General features: G+C 45.6%; 1 protein-coding gene across 1 annotated transcript; it reads right to left on the bottom strand.

Annotated features, from left to right (window-relative positions):
- Nucleotides 1–7860: 7860 nt before the first annotated feature.
- LRRC55 (leucine rich repeat containing 55) lies at nt 7861–18341 on the bottom strand. Its single transcript, XM_037839108.1, has 3 exons — nt 18227–18341; nt 15813–16876; nt 7861–12172 (listed from the first exon to the last, which is right to left on the bottom strand). The coding sequence occupies exons 2-3, from the start codon at nt 16510–16512 to the stop codon at nt 11937–11939; spliced, it is 936 nt and encodes a 311-aa protein (XP_037695036.1). The 5' UTR covers nt 16513–16876; nt 18227–18341; the 3' UTR covers nt 7861–11936.
- Between the last annotated feature and the right edge of the window lie 8145 nt (nt 18342–26486).

Consider the following 26486-nt stretch of genomic DNA (forward strand, 5'->3'; position numbering starts at 1 on the left):
AACAGAGGTTTTCCGGACACCATTGGCCATCCTCCAGTGAAGGTACCCGATTGCTGATGTGTTACCTTGGACACCTTATGGCCTTAAGACTGTAACTGTGTAACCAAATAAACCCCCTTTTATAAAAGTCAATCCATTTCTGGTGTTTTGCATTCCGGCAGCATTAGCAAACTAGAACACCAATGTTTCAGTTGTGTATTGTTGCGTAGAAAGTCACCTTGGTATGTAGAGGCTTAAAACAACAAATTATTTGTCACCACTGGAGCTTGGCTGGAGTGTACTTTTGCTGTTCTCATTTGGGTTCCCTCCTGGGGCTGTAGGCAGAAGGCAGCTGGAGCTCGAATGTAAAAACAGATCCACTGTTATGTCTGGTGCCTTGGAGGGATGGCTGCAAAGCTGGGCTAGGTTGGTACGCTGAAACGGCGGAGCCTCTTTTCTCTCCATGTGGACTTTCCATCAGGGCACCTGGACTTAATCCACGGGGGGCTCAGGGCTCCCAACAGCACAAAAGCAGAGGCTGCCAGGCCGTCTTAAGAATTGGGTCTGGACCTGGCACAGCATCACTTCCTCCACTTTCCTTTGGTTATGTCAAGTCACAGGGCCAGCCATGATTCATGGTGGGAGAGGACAACTTACTCACGGGCATGGGGACTGAAGGTGCCATCTTTGGAGACTAACTGCTATAGCTTCTCAACTTGGCCTCGCTGATACACGATGGTGGTTTAGTTCCCAGGGTCTAGAGGATGGATGTGGCTTAAAATCCTAGCTGTGCCACATTCCAGTTTCCTGACCTTGAGAAAGTCACTTAACAACTGTTAGTCTCTAGTTCTTTCCCTACGAAAGAGTGATAATAGTAACAGTCACTGCCATTAATTGAATATCACTCTCTGCTAGGCGTTGTTTGAAGCACATATATATATATGAACTCATTTAATCCTCACCTATGAAGGGGCTACAACTGTCCTCTCAAACTTACAAAGAAATTGACACACAAAGAGATGAAGGCCACACAGCTGACAAGTGTGGCCCCCGAGTCTAAGCTCTTAATTATGCTCTGTGTCTCTCAATAGTCACCATCTCCCAGGGTCGTGGTGAGACTTCAGAGAGATCCATAAGCATCTGGGGGCAGAGGTCCCCTGGTGTCTCCCCTTACATTCTTTCCTACCTTTGAAACATCTTCTATATAGCATCCAGGATAGCCTTTGAAAAATATCAACAGATCATGTCATTCTCTTGCTTAAAACCCTCCCAATAATTGACCGTGGTTATGGATGGTCACAGAATTAGCAACATCCTGACATCCTGAGAGGCCCAGCTTGTCACGATTGCCTTCCATCCATTGCCTAAGACCAGTACAAGCTGTTTCTTTCCACTTTTCTTTATATGATCTTATGTAACATTCCCATTTCAAACATATTTGGGCTTATCTCAAATATATTTTTTTTCCCCCTGGATTTGCTTCCTTGTCTACAGCCAGAAGAGTCTTATACCTTCCTTCTAGGAAATCACTTAAATTGATGCTCTGCCTCTAGCTGGTCTCTGTGGATATAAATCTGCCTTTTTGAAAATGCTGCTGATTATTTGGGCTCCAGTTCCTGGAGCTTCATTGGTCTGCATGAGATCCACTGAGACACTCGGCTTCATGCTGCAGAGTATTTCAACCAGTGTTGTATGTTCAGATTTTTCTTCCCCCATCTCTGGGCCCTTGGGATTGGGCTGTTTCCTGATATTATGAATCTCTTTGTATATCTTCTTCCACCCTCCCCCTTCCATCTTACTCATCAGGATTTTCTGACTTACTGATTGTTGACTGTCTCTGGGTATTTTTTTTTTTTTTTTAATAGAATTAGGGCAGCCTTTCTGCTACTTGGGTCTGGCTGAGCACAGCTGTAGCTGAAATGAAAGAACAACAACAAGAACGCACCATCTTTGATTTTTCTCTTGTCTTCTCTCCCTATAGCCCATGCATCCTTAAGTCCCATTGGCTCTGCTCCCAAAACATATCTTCAGTCTGTCCCCTTCCCTGCCACTTCCACTGTTACTCCTTTAGAATGTCTTTCACCTGGACTCATGCAGAGGCCCCCTTCCTGGTGTCCCACCTTAGAGTCTTTCCCACCATTTGAACACTTTCTATATAGCATCCAGAATGGTCCTTGTAAAACACCATCAGATCATGTCATTCCTCTGCTTAAAATCCTCCGATGGTTCCCCACTGCATTTACATTAAATGTCAAGTCTGACCTGGGCCCCCGACAGCCTCCTTGATCTGGGCCTACTTCTTCAACATCAATCCTGCCCCTCTTCCTGCTGTATCTTCCCTGCAGCACTCGCCGCTCTCTGGAATTATTTATTTATTTATCTTGTTTATTGCCTGATCTCCTCTCCTTGCCTCCCCCCAACTGCCTAGAAAGTAGGCACCACAAGGTGGGGACTTTGTCTTGTTCATTTCCATATTTCCAGTGCTTGAAACAAAGCCTAGCACATGGAGGTGTGTGATCTATATTTTTGAATGTATGAAGGAATAAACTTCTTTATAATTAAACTCTTGACTACCTAGTCTTTCTATATCAATGTTGGCACATATACAGGAATCTCTTTTGAATACTGGCTCAGCTATAGGAATAGAATCCACAGTTTGGTAAAAATTAGCCACATTATTATGTATTTACTAGAACTTCACGCTATGTCCTCCCAGCTGATCCCATGAGCTAAGTGTAAAGCTGGAGAGAACACATTTGATGATATTCTTTTTCTCTTCACAGTTGTGTTTATCTCCTAGTGATCTCTGCCTTCTGCGTTGAGCTGCTTGGGAGTAATGATATGATATACACAATGTAGTCAACATTTCCCCCTTGAGTAGCCACTGCCCATGGGCAGTAGCTCTTTTCCCACCAATCTCTCCAATTTTTCCAATGGCAGACCTGCCCTTGTGGTAGTGATTTCTGGTAAACTTCCTGAAATCTGGATGCTGTAGGCTGTTTAGCTTGGAAGTATTTCTTTTTTAACTTTACCAAAAAAAAAAAAAAACACAAAAAACAAAACAAAACCAAAAAACAAAAACCGTTTCAAACAAAACAAAAGAAAGGAATAAGAAAAAAAAAACAACCTAAAATAACTACATTGCTTCCAGCATGTTCCTACCATACCCCAAGAAAATTAACAAACCATAGTCATTTCTGAGCATTCCCGTATCATTAAGATTACCCTCAATATCTTTTCTGTTCTTATTCTATTATCACTCCCCCTTCACTTGTTGCTGTCTATCTCTAGGTCCCCTACATTCTACATTATAAGACACTTCTTGTACATTTTTCACAGAGTTCACATTAGTGGTAACATACAATATCTTTCTTTTTGTGTCTGGCCTATTTCACTCAGCATTACGTCTTCAAGTTTCATCCATGTTGTCATATTTTTCATGACCTCATTCCTTCTTAGTGCCTCATAGTATTCCATTGTGTGTGTATACCATGCTTTGTTTATCCACTCATTTGTTGAAGGACATTTGCATTGTTTCCATATCTTGGCAGTTGTGAATAATGCTGCTATGAACATCAGTGTGCAAATATCTGTTAGTGTCACTGCTTTCAAATTTTCCGGGTATATACCGAGAAGTGAAATTGCTGGATCGACTTGGTAGTATTTTTTATGTTTCCTTAACTTTTGTCACAATTGCCGTTTTCAAGAAAGAAGCTCCTTCCCTTCATAAAGTTCATTTTGCATGACTGTTTATGTGCTTCAGACATTTTTGGCCTCAGCCCAAATTGATCCAAATCAGGTTTTGGATGCTTTAATTCAATATAAATCCACATTCTTCTGGTGACATATCGCAACACACGGCACATCCATACCAAGCCTTGTTAATAGAGTATTCTGGAATGGCCTGAGGCATATCTCATTTTGCACAGGTAGTTCTAGAGAACAATGCTGAGAATGCTTTCTTTTTTTCAACTCAGGAATTTATGAAAAAGATAGAATTGATTGAGATTGAGCCAACCCATCTCTGAAATGAGAACCATATATACTTCATTGATTGGAACAGAAGTTTCCAAAGGTTCAGTAAACCCCACTTCCTTTTCCTCCTTGGAACATATCTTAACTACATAGTCCAGCTCTCTTGCGAATAGGTGGATCCATATTGTAGATAAATCCTGGCCAATGAAATGTGGATGGAAGCAAAGCATTCTGTTTCCAGGTGTGGTTCTTAAAAGTCCTTCTGTCTGCTTCTCCATATTCCTCTTCCCGTGTCTCTGATGCGATGCAGATAATTCAGTGGCAGATTCTGAGGTCTTAGGGGATGGTGAAACCACTAGATAAAAGGAATCTGAATGCCTGAATGACCATGTGCAGCTGAGCCCTCAACTTGCATTGGACTATGAGTGAGAAATAAACCTTTATTGTGTCAAGCCACTTAGATTTTGGGATTCATTGTTTTCAGCAGTGTAATCTACCCTGATCAGTATGGAAATTGGTATTTGAAATTGAGGTCCTGATATACTAATAATGTAAAATTTAAGGGCTTGGTTTAGTGGCTGAGTGGCAGGCAGCAAGAAAACTGGTATCAGAAGCTGAAAAGATGGAGATGTATGTTATAGAATATAAAACATTCAGTAAAATTGTCATCTGTGACACTTGGAAGGCATACCATGGGCCTGTTGAAGCTGTACTCTGGAAGTAAGTGGTTGGAAAAAATTAGAGAGTTTGGGTGCGTTGCCTATTACTATTGGTAAGACAGATAACTTAGGAAGAATTGGTCAGTTGGAAAGCAGAAATGAAAAAAAAAAAGAGGGTAAAAAATTGGAGGCATTAAAAAATTGGAAAAGCTGACTATTTCTAGGCCTAAACAATGAGATAAAATTAAAAAAGCCTTTGAGCAGTGAAGGCCCAGTAAAAATTTTCAGTTAAAGTAACTTAGCCAAGCGGAAACAAATATGAATAAGAATGTGGCCTGCACATGTATTGTTTCAGATAATTGCAAGGTTGCCATTAAATCAAGAGAGACGGGCATCAGGGAAGAGAAAACAAGGAATTAAGGTAGGCTTGAAAACACTTTTTGGGAAAGAACTTTGTGCATGTACTGAAACACAAAACTGACTGGAAGGATCTAGAACAAAAGCCTCCTAAGTTTTTAAGGGTGGTAAATTCCTAAGAAACTATGGACCTGGATTCAAAACACCTTTGACTTTTGAGAACTAAAACAAACTTAAGCTGTACCAGCTTTTGAGAACTAAAACATACTTAAGCTGTACCAGCAGTTATGGAAGCTGGACAACTGCAAGGAATGCATCCCTCCCCATACTCACTTTAGATATCGCCATGGAGGGTAATAGAAAAGGAAGATCCCCCAAGAGGGAAGAGACAAGGGCCACAGAACAATGACAAAGGAGTTCTTCCCAGAAAGCACAATCAGAGTCTAACGAAAGCACAATCAGAGTCTAACGAATGAACTTGGTCTAGGGCCTTCATAATTCTCTCCAGCTGCATTTCTGAATTGCTATGGGCCATGACTGCTGTATGGTTTTGATTTCCTTCTTCCCAAACGACAGTTTTTATTTGCTATTACCCTGTCCCTGTGCCACCCTATATATTGGACATGTGCAGAGGGATGGTGGAGAGAGGTAACTTTGCTTTTTAGTTCACAGGCCACTGGATCACGTGATCTGATACAAAGAACTGTATCATCGGGGGTCTTGAACTTTGAGCTAGATGACAGGGTAAGACAAGTGTGTCCTATGTGTGGAAGGAAGAGTGAAACAAGTATTTTGTGACCAATAGAGCAGACCATGACGAAGACTGATGCGGCTTCTTTTGCCTTCTGGGTACACAGCTAGTTTACATTTCCCAGTCTCCTTTGAAGTTAGATGGAGTCATGGGACTGAATTCTGGACAGTGAAATGTGGCTGGAATTTATGCACAATACTTTCAGCACTGGCTCCCCAAAATCTTCCTTGAGCTCCTCCACACTGCAGTGGATCCCCAGAGGACTCTATGGACTCAGGGATGGCAGAGCCACAAGATGGGATGATCCTGGGTTCCTGAATAACTGCGTGGAGCCGAGCCTCTGACATATATTAGCATGAGCCATGAGCAGGAACTAAAACTTTACTGTGTTAAACCAATAACAAACCTTTCTTGTGGTGGGATTTTGAGGTTGTTTGTTGTCACAATTAACCTACCTTGACCAATGCAGTACTCAAAGCTATGTGCAATGAAACATAACAGCACATGTGTTGGTTTTAGCTATTACTGCCCAATTCTCTTTTATTGGGTACTTGCAGAGGACCTCCGTGGCTAAAAGTTTATGTCTGACTGAGATTGGATTTTCTTTTATGTATCCTGTATTGTGCCTGTCCCCTGAAGTCAGTCATCAAGTATTACTGAGTGTCTAAACCTGGATCTACTATTAACCAGCTGTGTGACCCTGAGTAAGTACTTAGCCTGTCTGTGCCTTGGTTCTTTCATCTTTAAAGTGGGTATAATAATAGTCCTACCTCAGGTTGTTGGGAGCATTAAATGAGTCAATCCACATAAAGTGCTTGGCACAGTGTCTGGCAATAAATGCTCAATAAATGTTGTATCAACATTCTTATCATTATCATCGTACCATCATCATCAGCAGATGCTAATTATGTGCTTAGCACTAAGGACAGCATTGAATGAAATACACAAGGTCTGGTCTTCTGCGGGATGTCTGCTTCTAATTTTAGGGCCCTTATTTTTTATTTTTCACTTGCTTATTTTAATCCTTGTTAAATAATTAATTTTAAGAGAAAGATTTTGCCTTTCTCCACTCTACTCCAGAAAATGTTGTTTATGGATTGGGAGATATTTTCTTTTTTTCTATCGTAACGCCAGTATCTGTTCCCTTTAAGTGGTTTTCCCGTGTGAATGCAGTATCTTTCTGTACCCTATGGCAACTGGAGTGAGAGGAGCAGGGGAATGGTTAAAATCCCTGTTGGTGGAAGGCCTTAAGTACTTCTTGCTCAGAGCCACTTCCCACTTAGAGTACTGGGATAAAAATGGCTCTCATCATACTCATAGAATTACTCTCTCCTCCTTTTTTCTGCCCCTGTTCACAAGACACACTTCCCAACCAACTCATTTTCAATGTTGTTTAGGCAACGCTTGCAAGACTCAGTAGGTTTAGAATCCCGTCCCTTCTTCATTAACCTAGTAGAACGGAGACAGAACCTCTATCAGGGATGACATTTTTTAACCCCCACTCTATGCGTTTAGATGCCGGGTTTACCTGTTGGCCTGATCTAGTGTCTTTTTGCTCATGCTCCTGGCCTGGGCCATCTCCTTGGTACACTGTCCTTGGTGAAGCTAATTAGACAGGAACAACCACTTGCCTTGGCATATTTTAAGGATGACCCAAGCTGCAAACACCAACATGCACAAAACATATGCTCTCTTCTTTGTGTAATTTCAGGCACCGAACGATGCCTACACGCAGGGGTGTGTGCACACAGACGCGTGCGTATTCCTTCTCCTGGTAGAAATAGGCTTTTGCGATGTTCCTTCCACTCTCACACAAGCCCCTCCACGGCTGGCACCTTTCCTAATTACTCCCATCCACTCCCTCCCCATAGCCCTTTTGTGGGTATATTTTGGCACACATTCTCTTGGTTCCGCCTAGTTCCTTTCTCTTTCTCTTTCTTTCCCTGCCTCCCTCCCTCTCCCTCCTCTTCACAACTCTTCAGAAAATTTGTTAAACTATACACTTTTTATTATTAATGTACATTTATGAAAAATTCTTTACAGTTACAAAAGAGCATGGTTAGAAAATCACCTCCATACAAAGGTTGGTGTCTTCCCTTGCCCCACCCCGCCCCAGCCTTCCCACCCCCAGACATCAGCACTCCGCAGGACAGCGGTTAGAAAAACTGAGAGCTCTGTGGATCCACACATCTCCTTCCAGGACCACAGCAAACACAACAGCGATTTGTGAAGGACCTTGCAACAAGCCTCCGTTGTTTCCCTCTAGCCTGCTTCTGGGGTAGGGAGAGCAGACAAGTAACTCTAGCTTGGGGATGGTGTCCTTCTGAAGAGTGGACAAAGCTGTCTCCTTATATTCTCTAGAGCTGGAGCAATGTCAACAGAGACATCTAGGGGGAAAATGGGGACTGTAGGTCTTCCCCAATACTTGCAGAGAAACACCTGCCTTGATCTGTTCAAATTCCACACAAGCTCCTTGAAAGGAGCCAGGAAAATCTACAGCAACTTTGGGCACCTGTTTCTGCAGGGTTCCTTGGGAATCCTCATAGGAATGGAGAAGCAGACACAAAGGTCTGTCTGAGGGTGGCTAGAGGCAACTAGTCCAGAGTGGTTTGGTGCAGACATGGGGTCTCTTGAAAAGAACAATTTTCTTGGCCTGAAGTTGGCCTTTAGAGCCCTGTTGGTTAGCTACATCCTTGGGCCCAGCATGAAGGAAGACTCTGTGACTAGGACATGTCTACGGAGGGTCAAAAGTGGAGGGAATTAGGGAGAAAACCTCTTATTAGATTGCCTCAGCCACAGATTTTTCTCTTTTTATATTTTCTGAGCACTCAGTGCCACTCCAACCCTAATGGAGTTCCCTCTTTGTTTATCAAAAAATGCAACAGCCATATGGCTGAGAAGACTGTGTGCAGACACCTGAAACCAAATTCCAGAGAGATCTGTTCCATGTCAGCAGATACCCAATACATATATGGAATCTCAGGGGCAGACACACTGACTCAAAGATGCCCCAACACACACAGGTTAACCAGTCTGGGAAAAAAAATTAATTAAGTCCTTTGGGAATACTATATGGATTCTAGCCCACCTGTGCTGTGGGAACAGTTCCAACCAGGATTGTTAGACTGCCTCTAGAAGCATGCCACTGAGTGCTCGATTCTGACAGCCCGAACAAGGCCATGGTGTTGGAGGAGGGAGCAGGGAATTCACTGGCAGTTGGGAAGTTGAATGAACCACAGCATTTCCCTCATGGTGCTTCAGTTGACTGGGGACCTTCTAGCAGCTGGAGAAACATCTGTTCTTTAAAAGCCCATGCATCTAGAAAGGTTTGCTACCAACAGAGACTAAAGTGTTCCACTAGAAAAGACACCTGATCTCAAGAGGCATTTGGCATCTTGTTTGGTCCTAGTTCTATGTAAAAAAGAAAACTACTTATCTTGAAATACATTACCTATATTCCAGCAAGCAAGAGCCCCTAGGAGATTATCATAGGCATAGATGGTGTCCCTGTATGGGAGGCTTAACTATTTGTGTTAGGACTAATATTTCTAAACAGCTCCTTCTCAAATACTTTAGGCTATCAGGTTGGTAGAGAGCAGCTGGAGTGTGCCACTCCTTGACCACATTACAAGAGATCAGTGTGCAGTTCTGCTCCAAATGTCACAGGAGCAAGGCTCTGGCCCAGATGTTGTAATCAGAGATTCAGGGGACACAGGGTTCAAGTCCTCCAGGTCTAGCAGAGTCTTTGGGGACTCCTTTAATTGACGAGCTCAGGAAAGCACCAGGGAGGGAAGACTTCTTGGAAGGTGATGCATTATCCTCTGCCTTACATTTCAGGGCTTGCCAGGAGGACGAGGTGATGGATGCTTGTTGGAGCTGGGGAGTGGGGGGCAAGGTAGAAAGCTCCTGCTTTAATTCTGATCCCAGCCCGCCCTGCCAACATGTTAGACTGTGCCCTGAAATCTAGTCAAATATACCAGCCTCCCCATCCAGCATCATTAATAGTCTCCACCTTCTTGGTTCTCCCAGTTCTCTCTTCACTTATCCTGCAGAGCTTTTCATCCCACAGCTTTCTCTCTACCCTAGGTATCTCTTGTGGCACAACACAGCAGGGTTGGTTAACACAGCTTCCTCTCCTATTTCCCAAAGATCTTATTTTTTACATGACTGTCATTCTGGCCACCAGTTCTAATGCTTTATTTATGTACGGCCAGAGAGGTGTCTCCTGTGCTGCCTCTTATGTTTCAGAGGCTGTGATGTGCCCTACGGTGAGCATATCCAAATGTGTATAGCTGCTGGGCTCTACTGCCCTTCGTTTAGCTGATGTACCAGCACGCTCATGGCTGCTGGAACTCAGGGTCCCTCAACCCAGCCTTCAAGGCATTCTCTTTCCCAAGCACCTGGGAATGCACTGGAAAGAGAACAAAATTGGAGTGAAGAGTTCCAATCCTGCCACTTAGGCAAGTCATGCCCTCTCTTGAACCTCTATTTTCCCATTTGTAAGACAGGATGAGGTTTGGGTTGCCTCTGGCACAGTGCTGTGAAAAGTCAATGAGAAGGATGTGAAAGCACTTCATTCCTGAACTGACCTGTGCTGTCACGTACAGAAAAGATAATGATGAAGCTGATGGAGGTGATGATGAAGATGGAGATGACGGCAATGATGATGACAATGATATCTGTGCTTTGCATACAAAGTTACTTAATTTTTGACTGATTGCACACGGTTTCCTTGAATGGAGAAGCAGTTACCTTCCTTCTAGGGTTTATCCAGATAACCGTGGGTAAGTCTCAGCTCTCTGAGCCACAGTTCACTCATCTGCAAAATGGGAATAATAAAAACCACCAGGCCATGTTGCTGTGAGAGTTGAAAGACATGAGTCAATATGTCAAAGTGCCCAGTGCAGTGCCAGGCCCTTATGAGAAGGCTTATCAGCGCTACTTTAATTTGAATTTATATAACTTTGGTGGGAACTGCGATGTTCACAAACCTGGATGGGGTAGTGGGAAGAGTCACAGCCTTTACTTTGCTCATTACGTTGCAAGTGACTTTAAGCTCTCTGAGCCTTAATTTCCTCATCTCTCAAATGGGAACAGCAAAGTTCACCCCAAAAGATGGCCATGAGCATCAAAGGGCATTGTCTGAGAAGAGAGCCATCACAGTGCCTGGTGCTGGCAAGTCTTGGTAATTAACAACTTTCTCACCCTTATGCTCGAATGGGTGAGTTGCTTCAAAGAAAGAGCAGGCCCTCCTACAGCTGTGGCTGCATTGGCTTTCTACTCCTCCAGCCCTGGGTATTCTCATGCTGTGGGTCCGTGGCCTACAGTGCACTTTCCTGGTGAGATCCTGTGCCATGAGCATAGGGCAAGAACAGTTCACATGGCTGGAGGTCCAGGGTGCCAGGACTCTTGCTGACCCAGTTGCTGGATCTCCTGCCTTCCTTTTCCAAAGCGAAGACATGAGTGAGAGGCAGGAGACTGGGGTAGGAGAAAGGGCACTGCAGGGTGTCCACCATCATCTTACTGCCTGGAACCTCACCAGCAGCTGCAGTTGGCGATGTGGAGTGAGGGACTAGGAGGTGGCCTCACCTGGGAGCAGCTGGTAGGAGGAGGCCTCAAGGCTGGCATGGAGGCCTTCTCAGTCTCTGGAGGCAGTGGTTGGCAGTGCCGAGAGCTGACAGATTGGGTGTCACAGGGAAAGTTTCAGTTCTTCTGTGCTGTTCTCCCATAAGTCATAGGGATTTTTCATGGTTCTCAACCCACCATGCATGTTTTGGGCCTCTGTCATTTGCTTATGCCTGCTCTTCTTGGTTACTTGACAAGTTCCTACTCATTCTTCATAACCCAGCTCACAAATCCCTGCCACTCTTGTTAATTCTCTTGACTTTGTTAGGTGCAATCAGTGATCTCCTCCTTTGAGCTTCCATAAATATGTGCTCAGAGAACTGACAGATGGTCTGAATGGGAATAGTTTTTGAATCCCTCTTTCCTAGTAGAGATGAGTGCCTTGAGGGTAGGGACTGAGTCAGATTCATCTTCTATTCCTAGATCCCAGCACAGTGCCTGGGCCAAAGCGGAGGCTTATACGAAATTCGTTTCCCAAACTTGCTGGAGCAGTGACAGTGGAGGCCAGGGGTCATGGACCCAGAATGGGCAAAGAGGAAAGGTGGTCAGCAGCAGCAGTGGGTGGCACAGAGGGACGGGAGGCACCCACGTCAAATCTCTTCCTCTTCGCTGGCCTTGCTCCAGCGGTGGCAGCAGTTGGCTGTGATGCCCAGGAGGAAGTTGGTGGCCACAGATGCGATGGAGACCACGAAGCCCACGAACGCGATGAAGAGGTAATCGTCCAAGGTCAATGTCAGGTGGCAGGCCTTGAAGCTCTCCTCTGTGAGGGAGAAAAGTGGGGCACCCTCGACTTCAGGGGGGCCCCGGCACTCAGCCAGCTGAGAATCTGCAACACAGGAAACAGGCAGGGTGAGGACCAGGGGGGAGAGAGAATGGATTGGAGAGCCCCCACCCCTCCTACATTTATCGAGCTTCTTGCATGTGCCGGAAATGCTTTTTCATCTTATTTTCTCAACAACCCTGCAAGGTGGGTATTTTTATATCTATTGTTGTAGAAGTGGAAATCGCTGCATGGTGAGTTTAGTAACTTGCCCAAAGTCCTATTCCTATAACTAGTCGTAGATGTGGGGTTTTTATGGAGCTCCATAATCTCGAATCATCTCTAGTCTTCTACACTTAAACTATTTCAACACAGTCAGCTGAGTGGTTCTTTTCAACCTCAAGTCCCATCACGTCACTCTCTGCTTGAAACCCTCCACTGGCTTCCTGTCTTCCCACAGAGTCAAAGCCAGAGTCTTCACTGTGGCCTACAAGGTCTCTTCCCCATCTCTTCCTCTCTCCTTCTTTGTTCTGCTTCGGCCACACTCACCTCTAGATCATTCCTCCATCACCCCAAGCATGTCCCCTCTTGGTGGTGGGGGAGACCTTTGCATTTGTCCCCCTGCTGGAACAATTCCCCCCACCCCCCCAGATCTCTGCATGGCTCAGCCCCTCACTTCCTTTGGGTCTTTTCCTCCCCATCCCACATTAACTAGCACCCCCCACTTCAACTTCTCCTAGGCACTCCCCATCTCACCTGCTCTGCTTTACTTTGCTCCATAGTACTTAGCACTGTCTGATAGTTTGTTTCTTATCTGTCTCCTCCATGAATATAAGCTCCTTTGGTAGTATCCTTAGCATCAGAACAGAGTCCCATCTGTGAGAGGTGCCTGGCACATCTTCATTAAATGAATGCATGAATGAATGACTCTGTCCAAGGCCGAAACACTGGATCTCCCTATTGCCCCCCATGGTGTTTCCAGAAACACAGAGTACATGGTTAAGAGTATGGACTCTGGAGCTGTTGGCTTGGGTTCGAATCCTCTCTCCACCCCATGATAGTCGTGTGATTGTGGGTAAGTTACTTAACTCCTCTGAATCTTGGTTTCTTCATCTAAACAATGGGGATAGTAATAGTATCAACCTCATAAGAGTAATCACATATAAATTGTATGTTCCTGGCATGTAACAAGTACTCTGTAAGTGTGTGCTTTAACTATGATCCCAGGGGTCAGATTCTGCACACAGGCTTCTGTGGGAGGGGGTTCTCCTTCTGTGGAATTACCATTCTCCCCAAGATTGATGGGCCACCTCAACTTCCCAGGCTTGCTCCTACAACGTGTCTCATTTCACACATGCTGTCAGGCCCTGGAGTCACAGAGGCAGCTCTGGGTAGGAATCAAGCTCTGGCTTCTGAGCAAACAGCCATTCCCTCCTTCCCTGGACAAATATTAATCAATCTCTCATTGTGGGCAAGTTATTTTTGCCTTTCTGGCTCTCATGCTCTTCCTCTATAAAAAGGGGGCTAATCCAACCTAAATTGACTAAGAGAGTTGATGTGAAGAAGTTTTCTAAATTGAGTAGTGAATCAATGCGATTTATTTATTCTACAGGTTTTGGAAGCAAAGAATAAATGATTGACTTGCACTGACCCTTTTGAGAAACGGATGGGCATCATCAATAAAAGAGATGGACAGTCAAGCTCACAAGGAGGACATCATGTGTCCCAAACCCCAGGTTGGGTGTTCCCTGGAGGCTGGGTGCCCAGTGCCCCAGACTTCCCTTGAATCCTTGAGGGGCTTTCCGCTGGAAATGGGAAGACCCTGAACCCAAGTCTCTTCTTCCAGTTAGTGGTGAGAGAATGAGTGGCTGGGGGATGGGGCCCACGTAGGGAACTGCCAGAAGACACTCTGAAGGGAACCCAAGGGGGATGTTGGCAGGACTGTGCAGCAGTGTGGGCGGGGGGTCTGGGGCTGGCTGACAAAACCTCCTGGTAAATCAAGGCATCCGTCTTGAGATTGGGTTTTGTAGCCCCCCCTACACTGGCTTAGAAGTCAAAGTGCGTTCTCTGCAGAAACAGAGAATCTGGATTTCTAGCTTTCTCCCTGTGGCCCTGAGGATGGTCACTTCCCTTCTCTGGAGCTCGGGGCCCTCATCTGATGTGAGTCTGCACTGATGGCATCTTGGCCCCCTCTCCTGCTCTCTGGGAGTCTGATTCTTCCGCGGGGTAGCAGGAACCTCAGGGGCCACAGAGGAGCCCATGGATGTGACGGAAGCTGAGTGCTGGGAGCCCTTCCTGTCTTTAGTGCAGGGGAGACAAGGGGGAGACACAGCCTGCAGAGGGTGAGCAGGCAGGAAAGTTGCTCCAGGCAGCCTCCCCCACCTGCCCCCTACCATCGCCCCATCTCTGTCCCCAGCTATTTTGGTCCCAGAGAAGTTCCTCCCACAGCTCAGTGGAAACACTGAAATCGTGAACCAGGGCCTTCCTGAGCTATTTTGGTTCTGGGCTCCCTACTCAGTCCTCTGTCTCCCTCCTATGTCATTCGGCAGCCCCTTCTTCTAAATGCCATACCCTGAGCCCAGGCTCTGGGGAAGCCCCTGGGATGGTGCCCTGATGCCCTCAGTTCTTCCTGTCGTTCTACCGCTGGGTCCTGTGCCCAGGCTCAGGGCTGTCAAACAGTGAGTTGCTGATGGGAGGGAGGGTGCGGGGGGGGGGTTGCAGAGTGGAACCTTGCCCGCCTCTGGGTTGGGCTGGGCACTGCTGGCTGATACCAGAGCCCCTTCAGTCCCCAATCCAGCCTCCAGTTGGGATTGGATGTTTAGGTCACCACATCTCACTTCCTCCTCTCAGCTACCCAGCCTCTGCCCAAACCTTGCAGACCCAGGTCTGGACTCTTCCTGTTAGCCCAGAACCCCAGTCTTCAGGATACAGCCAGAGGACAACCAGACTGCCAAGGTTCGAATCCTCACTCCAACACTTAGAAGCTGTGTGGCTTCGGGCCAGTTACTGAACCTCTCTGCTGCTCAGTCTCCTCCTCTGTAAAGTGGGGGGCCTCACTGGGTTGTTGTGAAGGTAAAAAGAGCTCATTATGTAATGTGCTTAGAATAGGGCCTGGTAGAGTAAGCACTATAATAAGTAGTGTTAGCCATGACTATTTCTTAAAGAGTTTTCTCAGTGCTTAGAAAAGCAGTCTGGTACAGTAGAGGAAGGCTTGGAAGTCAAATAAATCGGGGTTCTATTCACAGCTCTGCCTCTTCCTAAATGAGTGACTCTGGGTAAGCCTTTTAATTGTTTCAAATCTCAGTTTCCTCATTGGTAAAATGGGGACAATGAAAGTGAGGGTCCAGGGAGATAATACCTGCCAAGTTCCTAGTTCCCGGGAAAAGCTCAGTAAACACCGTCTATTATTAGCTCTTCTTGGTTGTTTACTATCTGTCTGCTCCATTAGGTCATAGACCGACAGAGGCAGGGGCGACATCTGTTTCGTTAACTAATGGGCCCTCTGCAGAGCCCAGCACACTTCCTAAGTACTCCACAAATACGTGTTGAGTGAAAAGGTTGGAGGACAAAAATGGGTGAGCACAGATCAGGCACATAGTAGGTGCTCAAGAGCTCTAACCTCCTCCCTCTTCTTTGGGAGTCTTTGCTGTCAGTGAGGTCAGAACCCCCACCCCCCCAAGCAGTTCAGTCCTGCTCTCTCCCTTACCCGCTGTGCAGCGCTGGATCCGGTTCTGCAGCCACTTCAGGAGGGGCTCCATGGTGCAGCCGCACACCCAGGGGTTGCCGCCGATCTGCAGGGTCACCAGCCCCGGCAGGCCCTCGAGCGCCTCGAGGCTGAGGAAGGCCAGGCCCCCGTAGCTGAGGTCCAGGTCCCGGAGCTGCGCCAGGCCCTGGAAGGCCTGGGGGTGCACCCTGTGCAGCCACGGGTTGTGGCTCAGGTCGATGTGCACCAGCCCGTGGGCCTCCTGGAACATGTCCGCCGGCACGTGGCTGAGGTTGTTGTAGCTCAGATCCAGATGTGCCAAGCGCTTGGCGTGGAGGAAGAGGCCCGAGGGCAGCTCCACCAGGGAGTTGTTGCGCAAATCCAGCACCCGCAGCTCCATGTAGCACGTGAGATAGCCGGGGGGCACGGTGGCGATGCGGTTGTGGGCCAGGCTGAGGTTGCGGGTGTCCATTGGCAGGTCTGGGGGCACCGAGAACAGCCGCTGGCTACTGCAATCCACCACCTGGTTTCGGCACGTGCAAAGGACCGGGCAGCTGGTGCCGGCATCCGAGTGCATCACCCCAGTGGCCAGGAGGAGGGAAACCAGCAGCATGGCTGGGTGGGGTGGCCCGGGCCAGGGCAGCCGGGCCCAGGTGTCTCCCATTTTAGGCAGCTGGCAACAGTTGTGCTGAAGGGAGCCCATTGGGGCCGGGGCTGTGTCCGTGGACTCAGGAGTCAGTGGCACGGGAAGGCAGCTACATCGGGGGCTGGAGCCCTGGAAGATGGGGCTTCTGAGCACGTGGTATCATGGCACAAGTCTTTCCTGGAAGCCTCTAAGCACAAAGGGGATCCCTGGATGAGACCCCCAGGAAGTGCTTTTCTGCCGAGTAGGGGGCAAAAAACCCTTGAGGATCCCCAGGGTCTGCAAAGATCATTAAAAGGTGAGAAAGGAAGGGGAAGAGGTTGGGGCTGGACCAGCTGCCAGCAGCTCCTGGAGGGGTCCTTGCAGCTCTCTGGTGTCCGTCTCCCCCATGTTGCCTGCTGGGAGCTTCCTGGAGGCGCTCTGTCTGCAAGGTTGGAGGGACGGGGTGAAATAGATGACAGGTGTCTTGTTAAACGTTCTGACACTTCCTCTAAGAAACCTTAAGCCCTGTCCCAAGTCTGGGACTGATTACGAAGCCAGATCTGAGTCTGAGTCCCCAGCATTCAAGGTCTCAGAGGCTGTTTCTCCCGGTGGCCCAGTGGGCTCGAGTCCAAGGGGGTCCTGGAGTGGGTGTACTGGGAAGGGAGTGTGAGAGTAAGTGGGTCTCCATGGGTCTCCCTGAAAGCCTGTGTCCTCAGCCTCAGCAGCTGCTGGAATCCCTGGGGCATCTCCCCAGGGAGGGAGGACCCCAAGAGATGCCCCCGGTCTGAGTTGCAGAGGCTGGGAAGAGCTGTATGTTCGGGAGGGGCAGGGCTGGGAGTCAGCTAGGAGAGCCTTAGCCCCTTCTCCCAGCCAGCTCCTCCAGGAGCTGGAGCTCAATTCTGCATTCAGCAGGAGGAGGCAGAGCTCCCTCTGTCAACAAGGAAAGCGCTCAGGCAGAGAAACCCAGGACCCTCTCTGCTCCCATAACCTCCTTCCTAGGTGCCTTGTACCCCTCTCTTTCACACCCCCCAAAGTTCTCAGGTGTGGGCCATGGCGGGCTTAGACCTCATCCTCATCCTCACCCACCCTCTCCGCCCCGCCCTGCAGCCACCCTCCCAGGTTCCTGTCCTGGGCTGGATGCATTTTCCTCTTCTCATAGCCCCACCCCCACCAGGACAAAACACCCCACCCTTGAACACCCACCTAAGAACAGAACGCAGACCCACTCCACACACTGGCTCACTCCCAGCTCTCCTGCCTCTCTAGATCTCATAGACACACTCACACACACACTTCCCTGTCTTTCCTCTCCTGGGAACCCCCAGGCCAGATTTTGCCCTGCCCTGTGCTCACGCCTCCCCAGTTTCCTCTCCCGCTTCTGTCTGCACACACACTCCTGCCGGGTCCGCTTTCCAGGCTGCTCCCACCGTGGTTCACCCCTAATCCCAGCATCCTCTTCCGCACACATTCCACACCCCTGGCCGTCCCCCAGCCTGAGCCCATCTCCCACCCTCGGTGCCTTCCTCGCACGCAGGCTGAGGGACTGAGAGCCACGACACACCCGCCACCCATCTGCCCTGGGCCCTCCGTGGCCCCCCGCTTTTCTGGTACCCACCTGCTGTCCTCACCTGTCCTCTCCTCGCTGCCTCCTCGGTCCGGCACTGCCCCTCTTCCCACCCCTTGCAAAATCCCACCCACTGGGAAACCACCCCAGCTCCCCTGTACCCAGACTCATCCTTCTGAGCCCCACCGTTCCCCGCACCCTCCCACGGGCCCTCAGGGGCTTACTCACTCCGTTCCAAGGACACAGCCATCAATCTGCAGCAGACGCGGGGCTCCCTCCCTTGTCCTGGAATCCCCGATCACTCGATCACTCGATCACTTGCTCACTCGCTTCAGGAGAACAGATTGCCTCCTGTCTCCTCCCCTCCCCCGGCCTCTCCTCCTCCGTGCCTCCTGGATCCCGGGGCAGCATCCTTTGGGTTTCCCATTCTGTGGTCCCCCTGACCCTCCCCCCCCATTTTTTTGCCCAAAAGGGCAGTCAGAGAAAGGATGCTTAGAAGAAAGTTCACAAAATCTGAATGCTTCTCCCTGAAACTCAGCTGATGCTGAGGCTGCTGGGGTGTGTGGCTCCCGCCAGGTCTTCCCCTCCCTCCCTTGCTTCCTCTTCCCTTCTCCCCCTTCCATCCTCCCCCCTCCCCTCTCCCTTTCTCGCTCCCCCCTTTTTCCTCGAGGGCCAGGTACTGACGTTTCCCTGTCTCTTAGCAACTGCCTCCACATCTCTGAGCAACAGGAGAACTGGCTCTGGAGCCCGCCAAGATGAGAGAGAAGAGAAGGCAGAACCTGCGGCTGTATGGGATCCTAGTGACAGGGCAAGGGGAAGAAAGCCAGAGGAGGGGAGGCAGGGCAGGGGCTGGGGCAGGGGAGGGGGTGCAAGCAGGAAGAGAGGGCCAAGGGGCCGGCGGGAGAGGCTGGGAGTGGAGGCAAGGGCGGGGATCTGGAGTTCAGACCAAGAAAGGGTGCTTGAGGATATCAGTCCCAGAAGGGAAAAATGAAGGGGCTGGGAAGGGAGAAAGGGATGTTGAGGAGGGAGAAGAAAAATGGGGGTCGGGTAGGGGCAATGAAGACATGAATAAGGATGGAAAGAAAAGAGAAGAGTGCATGTGACAAGTTTGCCTCCTAGAGAAGATGTATCTAACTATTCAGTCTCACTTGATACATAGCATCTGTTTCCCTGGGTCTGAAAGTACTTGGTCCCTAGAAACCAAGTGATAACTCAGGGTTTGTCAGGGACAATTACAAGGAAGTGAGATCTTTTGTGTATTCCTTGATTGTCCCTAAGTCCTTACACCATCAACTCGCTGGGGCTAGGTTTTGGGCTTGGGACCCGAGAGAGGTTTGGGGAGGCAAAGGGCCAACTGTCAGTCCCAGGTGGGGTACCCCAGCTCTAGAGACATTGGGGTCTGCCAATAAGGGAGTAGAAGCCACTGGCAACCCTTGTGGTCCTTTCTTGATTTTCTAGGCCCCAAGGATTGTCTGCTGTCCTGTCCCACTGGCTTCAAGCCTCCTGCTCCACCCCCTCACTGCTACACTAGACTGACTTCAGATGAGGGTAAAATCTTTACAACACCTCTTTTCCTGATGACCCATAAAACAAATCTCTAGCTCCCTTGCATTTTAAAAACTGGCTCCACCAATTGGTTTGGTCAAAGAGCTGGCTCATTTCTTCATTTCAATATTTATTCAGCACGTACTCGGTGTTGGGCCCTTGGCTACCTGGTGGGCCTACAGCTGCCAAAAAAGGACACAGCCTCTGTCCTCATGGAGCTGATGACGGCTCTGGGCCTTCATTCAGCAGACCCAGGGCCTCTTGTATTAAGTAATATTTTAGGACTTTGGGGGAAACCAACACAGAGCCATAGAAAACAAGTGTGAAGTTATACAGATTCCAGGCCCTTATAAAGTTCTTAAAATCATTGACAGTGCCTGTCTAACATGATTCTTTTTTTTTTTTTTTTGCGAAATATGTCTTTAATAATTGTTTTAATGTTGGTACATGCTGAAATGAGAATATTTTGGATATAATGGATTAAAAAATAAATTAATAAAATTGACTTCACCTGTTTCTTTTTTTTTTTATTAAATTCAGTTTTATTGAAATACATTCACACACCATACAATCATCCATGATATACAATCCACTGTCCACAGTATGATAACATAGTTATGCGTTCATCACCACAATCTATCTCTGAACATTTTCCTTACATCAGAAAGAACCAGAACAAGAATAAAAAATAAAAGTGAAAAAAAACGCCCAAATCATCCCCCCATCCCACCCCATTTGTCCTTTAGTTTTTATCCCCATTCCTCCACTCATCCATACACTAGATAAAGGGGGTGTGATCCACAAGGTCTTCACAATCACACTGTCACCCCTTGTAATCAACATTATTATGTAATTGTCTTCAGGAGTCCAGACTGCTGGGTTGGAGTTTGGTAGTTTCAGGTATTTACTTCTAGCTATTCCAATACATTACAGCCTAAGAGGTGTTATCTATATAGTGCATAAGAATCTCCACCAGAGTGACCTCTCGACTCCATTTGGAATCTCTCAGCCACTGAAACTATTTCGTCTCATTTTGCATCCCCCTTTTGGTCAAGAAGATACTCTCAGTCCCACGATGCTGGGTCCACATTCATCCCCGGGAGTCATACTCTGCGTTGCCAGGGAGATTTACACCCCTGGGAGTCGGGTCCCACGTAGGGGGGAGGGCAGCGAGTTCACCTGTCGAGATGGCTCAGTTAGAGAGAGGGCCACATCTGAGCAACAAAGAGGTACTCAGGGGGAGACTCTTAGGCACCATTACATACAACTTTAGACTCTTCTTTGTGGTAATGAGCTTCATAAGGGCAAGTTCCATGCTCGAGGGCTCAGCACATCAAACCGCCAGTCCCAATAACATGATTCTTTTTCTTCCATGGTAATAGAAGGTCTGAGTTCCTGCTCACTGTCCTCTCTCATATTATGCTTATTTTGAATCTTTCATGTTCTACAATGTCTATGAGGAATAACATGGTAGCCACTTCATAAATATTTATATGTTGAACTGACTGAGATAAATATGATTTGCATCCCTGCCTTTAAAAAAGGGAACAATTATTCAGTCTCACTTATGAGAAATGAAATCCTAATCTTAACCTCCAAAACCCAACACATTTAAAGAAAGTAATCCATTAGAAATAAGGACTGTCGACTCCAGGGAAGCAAAGCTTCCTGGCATACCTTAGTATCCATCATTAACTGGAAAATGGTAGCAAATATAATTCTCATTAGAGTCTAGGAAAGGTATTCAGCATAATTCAATATTTAATGTTGACTAAAGGCTATTAAAATTAAAAAGAATAGAGATTTTTTAAATTAAATGATATGAAGTTTATATTTACATTTAAAACCAATAATATGACGAAAGGAGCATGATTAGTGACAGTTTCCTTAAAAAATAGAATCCAGGCAACAGTATCCCTATTCACATTTGAAGCTTCAGTTTTCTCACCTGTGAAATGGGGATAAAAATAATGGCACTTAACTCATGGGGTTGATTTTGGTTAAGTGAGTTATTAGTAAAGCACTTGAAGAATTAAAAGAATACATAGTGAGCAGTATAGTAAATATTAAATGAACAAATAAAATAAATAACAGCAGAGTAGTATAATTGTTGAAATAGTTATGCAGAAAGGACAAGTCAGTTGCATCCACAAAGAGGTAACAAAGAGAGAAGAATATCATGTTTATAGATGATTTGAATGTGTTCTTGTGTGAGATGAGTCTCAAAACCTTTGGGAAACCACAAATTCAAGAACATTATCACTGTATATAATGTCTTCTGTAAAAGTGAGGTTAATTGGGGCAGGAATCTTTTAAATGATTTTTTACCCTATAAACTAAGTATTACACCATTGTTTCCCAAACTGGTGTCCCTTGGAATACTGTATACCATGAGAAAAATGTTTGTCCTCAGGTAAGTTTGAGAAACACTAAGTTAAACATAATGAAACACATTTATTTATTGCAAGATTGCTCAGAGAATTTAATGCACAAATAAATGTTCATGGTGAGTCTCCAAGGAGAGGGTTGGGAGTAAAGGGTATATGATATCCAGCATTTCCTGAACTTGTTTTGGAGCTCTATCTCCTTCTTTTTTTTTTTTTTTTTTGGTCAGACCTATTAATATCTGGAGCATGGTTTGAGAAATACTAATGTCCATTTTGGACTAAACCTGGCTTAGATGGTGTGGTAGTTGAAGCTGTATATACTTCAGAAAAACATGTTCTTAAAACTAATCCATTCCCGTGGGTGTAGACCCATTGTAAGTAGGACCTTTTGATGAGGTTACTTCAGTTAAGGTGTGACCCAAATGAATCAGAACCGGTCTTAATCCTATTACTGGAGTCCTTTATAAGCAGAATGAAATTCAGACAGCAGAAGAGAAAGCCACAGGAAGCAAGAAGCTGAGCATCATCGGAAGCCGCAAGAGAAGGGAGAGACCAGGAGATGCCGCCATGTTCCTTGCCATGTGACCAGTTAAGGACCAAGGATCATTGGCAGCTGCCCCAGAATGCCACAGTCCTCAGGAAGAAAGCATCACCTTAATGATACCTTGTTTTAGATGTTTTTCCCAGCTTCAAACCATGAGTGAATAAATTCTCATTGTTTAACCTGACCCTTGAGAAGTCTTGGAAACTGAAACGGATGACTTGGATCTTTGCTTTCACCTCTAGTTCTAGCAGTTGACTTTTAGTGAGGCCTTTTTTTTTTTTTTTTTTTTTTTTAACATAGAGGAATAAAACCAGTATCACTTTATGAGTACTATCACATATGTAGATAACAACAAATTCACACTGAAATACCTGTGCTGGGTGGTTGGTGGCTCCCCTTTGCAAAATGACTTTCTCCTACACAGCAGTCTTGCAGTGAAAGTGATTTGGTTTTGAACCCCAGCAAAATGATATATTATTACGTATCATGCCCTTTTGGGTTCTCTTGCAAATTATTGAAACTGTGGCTGTTCAATACGTGAAGGTAAAGGATTTAATCTCCTGGGAAAATACACAGAAATCAATCAAAGACCTGTAGAATACAAATAAATTGAAAATTATTTTGATTTACTGACATACTTGGCAAATGAGAAGTGATGATAGAAAACTTACTTTTAAAAACATGACAATTAATTTAAATTTATTTAGGGAAAATTACAGAACCTTAGTAGAATGAAGACATGGGAAGAAATGCAAAGCTAATCTCTTTAGTTGTTAGGAAAGTCTAAAAATAGAAAAGATGACTCCCTTTTCTAAATCATAATAAATTAATGAAGTGTTTAGCAGAACAGGATGAACTGATAGTTTTAAGTCCATATGGGGAAAAATGAGCAACAATGCACAGATGATGTTAATAAAGAAAATGATGATGATGATGATGGTGATGATAACAATGACGATGATGATGACGTTGGTGGTGGTGGTGATGAGAGACACTTAAAAGTAACAATAGCAGACTTACCTAGTAGATTAAAAAACACATTGCAAATTGAAAATCACTCAACTCCATTACGGTGAGCTGCAGATAAGACTACAACTGGTGAATACCTTGATTTCAACCTCAAGGTAATCTTTGTAGAAAACCCAGTTATGCTGTGCCTGTACTTTGACCTACAGAACTGTGAGCTAATAAATGAATAAATGGGTATTGTTTTAAGCCATGAAGCTTGTAGTAATTTGTCATGCCAAAATGGAAAACTAATATGAACATCATGTGGAAAAATGTACGGTCTTGCTAGCAATTAAATATACGAAAATAAGAGGCAATTTGTGATATGTTAAATCAGCAACAATTAATACATCTGTAAAATTGTATGTGCTGGGAATGGGGATACCAGATCCATGTACGCTTGCTAGAGGCACAGGGAATTGTCTCAGGCCCACTTAGGAGCTTGTTTGTCCCTTTGATCTGGTTATTAGTAAGAATTTGGTTCATACAAAAATAGTCATAGCAGGCATATTTATGGTAGTGAAAAAGATGGAAATAATACAAATGCCCAGCATAGAGCCTGCTAAGCAAATGCTATATTGATATAAAAGAACCACTCAGAAGAACATCTTGAACTGTGGGACCCCCACGGTGATGCTGCTCCCTTAGAGCTTGTAGAATCATATTACGTGAACACAGCTGAGCAGCAGTTAGCTCATACTTACTCCCCCACTCACTGGCTGAGTCTTCTTAGGCTAGCTACTTATCTTCATTGTGCCCATCTCTAAAATGGGCATGAAATCAGTATGTGTATCATAGGGCCACTGGAGATTTTGAATGAGGCAATCCACATAGAATGTAGTTCTTTATAAGTGTTCAACAAATTAGTGATTACTATTACTATTATTATTAATCTCATTATATAAAAGCAAACTGAGACATCATGGGATTGAGAACATCTTCTTCACCGAAAGGGGGATGCGAAATGAAACAAAATAATTTCACTGAGGGATTTCAAATGGAGTTGAGAGGTCACTCTGGTGGGCACTCTTACACAGTATATAGATAACGCTTTATAGGTTTTAATGTATTGGAATAGCTAGAAGTAAAAAAAAAAAAAAAAAAAGAAAGAGAGTCTGTTGGTTCTAAACTCTCCCAATTTCTGTTCCTGTAAAATATTTTACCCTCATTTTGCTTTTTTAGGGGTATAATTTTCTAGGTCAACGTCTATTTGCTATTAGCATTTTGAATATATTATTCTACTATCATCTGATTTCCATTTGCTTTTGAGAAGTAAGCTTACAGTTTATCTGTCCTTCTTTAGAGGGTAATTTGATGGCTTTAAATATACTCTTTGACCTTTGATTGTTCTTTTCTCTATGATTTGTCTAGGTATCATAAAAAATATTTGGATAAATGTTCAATTTATTTTTAGATATAAAAATATGAAGAACCATAAGGAATAAAATAAGCATCTATAATTCCATTACATGGAATTTTAACGATTGTTATATTTTATCACATTCATTTCCTGTCTCTTTAAAAAAATGAGATAAATATGATAGATGCAACAATAAAAAAAGCAAACCGAATGCTTTCTGTTTTTGACTTTTTAAAATATCTTGATTCAATCTGGGAAGCAAGTTATTACACTAGTGGGAGGCTATGTAACAGCGGCTATGAGCAAATACTTTGGGATAATAATAATAATCATCATCATAATAAATACCTGACATAGGTGGTTGTAAGAGGTAAATGAGCCATGCAGAATGTTTAGCATAGTTCCTGGCACAAAGTCAATGCTCAACAAACCTTAGATATTATGATTATCATTTTGGGGAAGGTTGGTGGAGGTGAGTACAGAACCGCATCTCAAGTGATAGTGCTTGTTCTTTAGGCAATAATCCCAGCCCGCTCATTTTACTTGGGAGCAGCTCACACTTGTTTTCTGCTCCTTTCCAGATCCCTGACCCAGTTCCTGAGTTTTTTGGCTATCTGTTTCCTGCCCCTGCCTTGCTGCTTCTTTACATCATCCCCTTGGAATTGGACATGGACATTCTGGATTGTTTCTGACCATTCCAGAAGTTGTGTGTGTGTGTGTGTGTGCGCGCGCGCGTGTGTGTGTGCACGTGTGCATGAGGGGAAGGTAAGGAGGGTAGATGTGGATACACTGGAGGCATAAATAGTAACATCTCATGATCATGTGCCCCAATAGAAGATGAATTTAATTTTAATGTGATTGGCAGTCAGCTCCTGGTCTCTGCCTAGCTCTGGTTCACTCTTGAAAGGAGGGAAACATGGAGAGGAGACAAGGCCAGATGGGACGTGGGGAGGTGGATGGTGGCTTCTTCTGTCACCCAGTCTTCCCTGGAGTGACTGCTGCCATCCTACCAGGTCCAGGCGGACACAAGATACAGAGTTGTCCCCACTAATATAAAACCTGAGTCACCGGATGCTTATCAGGAGTGCTTCTCTGAAAGTTAATTCTATTAAAATGAGAAAACTAAAATTTGTTAGGGATTGCAACTCTCTGCCCTCTTAAACTTCTCTCTTTGCTCAGGGGTTCTCAATGGATTGTTTACTTGTCTCCATTGCTGGACTGTAAGTGACTTGTTGGCAGATACAGTGCTTTGTTTATATTTTTTCTCTAGTGTCTAGCACGTAATAATTATGGGAACTTCACAACCATTGGTTATATGAATGAGTGAATTCACTGTTAAGGATCAGGCCAGCCTTACTGGCTGATGGAGTCCCTTCTCTGGAAGCACATGAAAGCTCTCTGGCTGGGGCAGGCTTGTGCTGATGTTAAATGTCTATCTAGGGATGCTACCATTGACCACTGGTGGTAATTTTAAGAAAGGCTTCTAGATGTTGCTAGAAGTGGATGGCAAGGGATGAAATAATAGATCAAAAGTTATACCCAATTTCCAGCATGGTAGGAGGTGGAAACAGCAGAAGCCTATGGCTTTGAGGTCCCATTGAAGGAAATCAGATTTGCTCTGCTGGAGAGAGACTGGGGGGTCCA

This window comes from Choloepus didactylus, chromosome 6 (assembly GCF_015220235.1).
Source record: "Choloepus didactylus isolate mChoDid1 chromosome 6, mChoDid1.pri, whole genome shotgun sequence".
NCBI lineage: Eukaryota > Metazoa > Chordata > Mammalia > Pilosa > Megalonychidae > Choloepus > Choloepus didactylus.

Excerpts from the sequence above, each read along its gene's own strand:
- LRRC55 (XM_037839108.1), bottom strand. The coding sequence starts at position 16,512 with ATGGGCTCCCTTCAGCACAACTGTTGCCAGCTGCCTAAAATGGGAGAC. Across the intron at positions 12,173-15,812 it reads GATCCAGCGCTGCACAGCGG|ATTCTCAGCTGGCTGAGTGC; the intron begins GTAAGGGAGAGA and ends CCTGTGTTGCAG.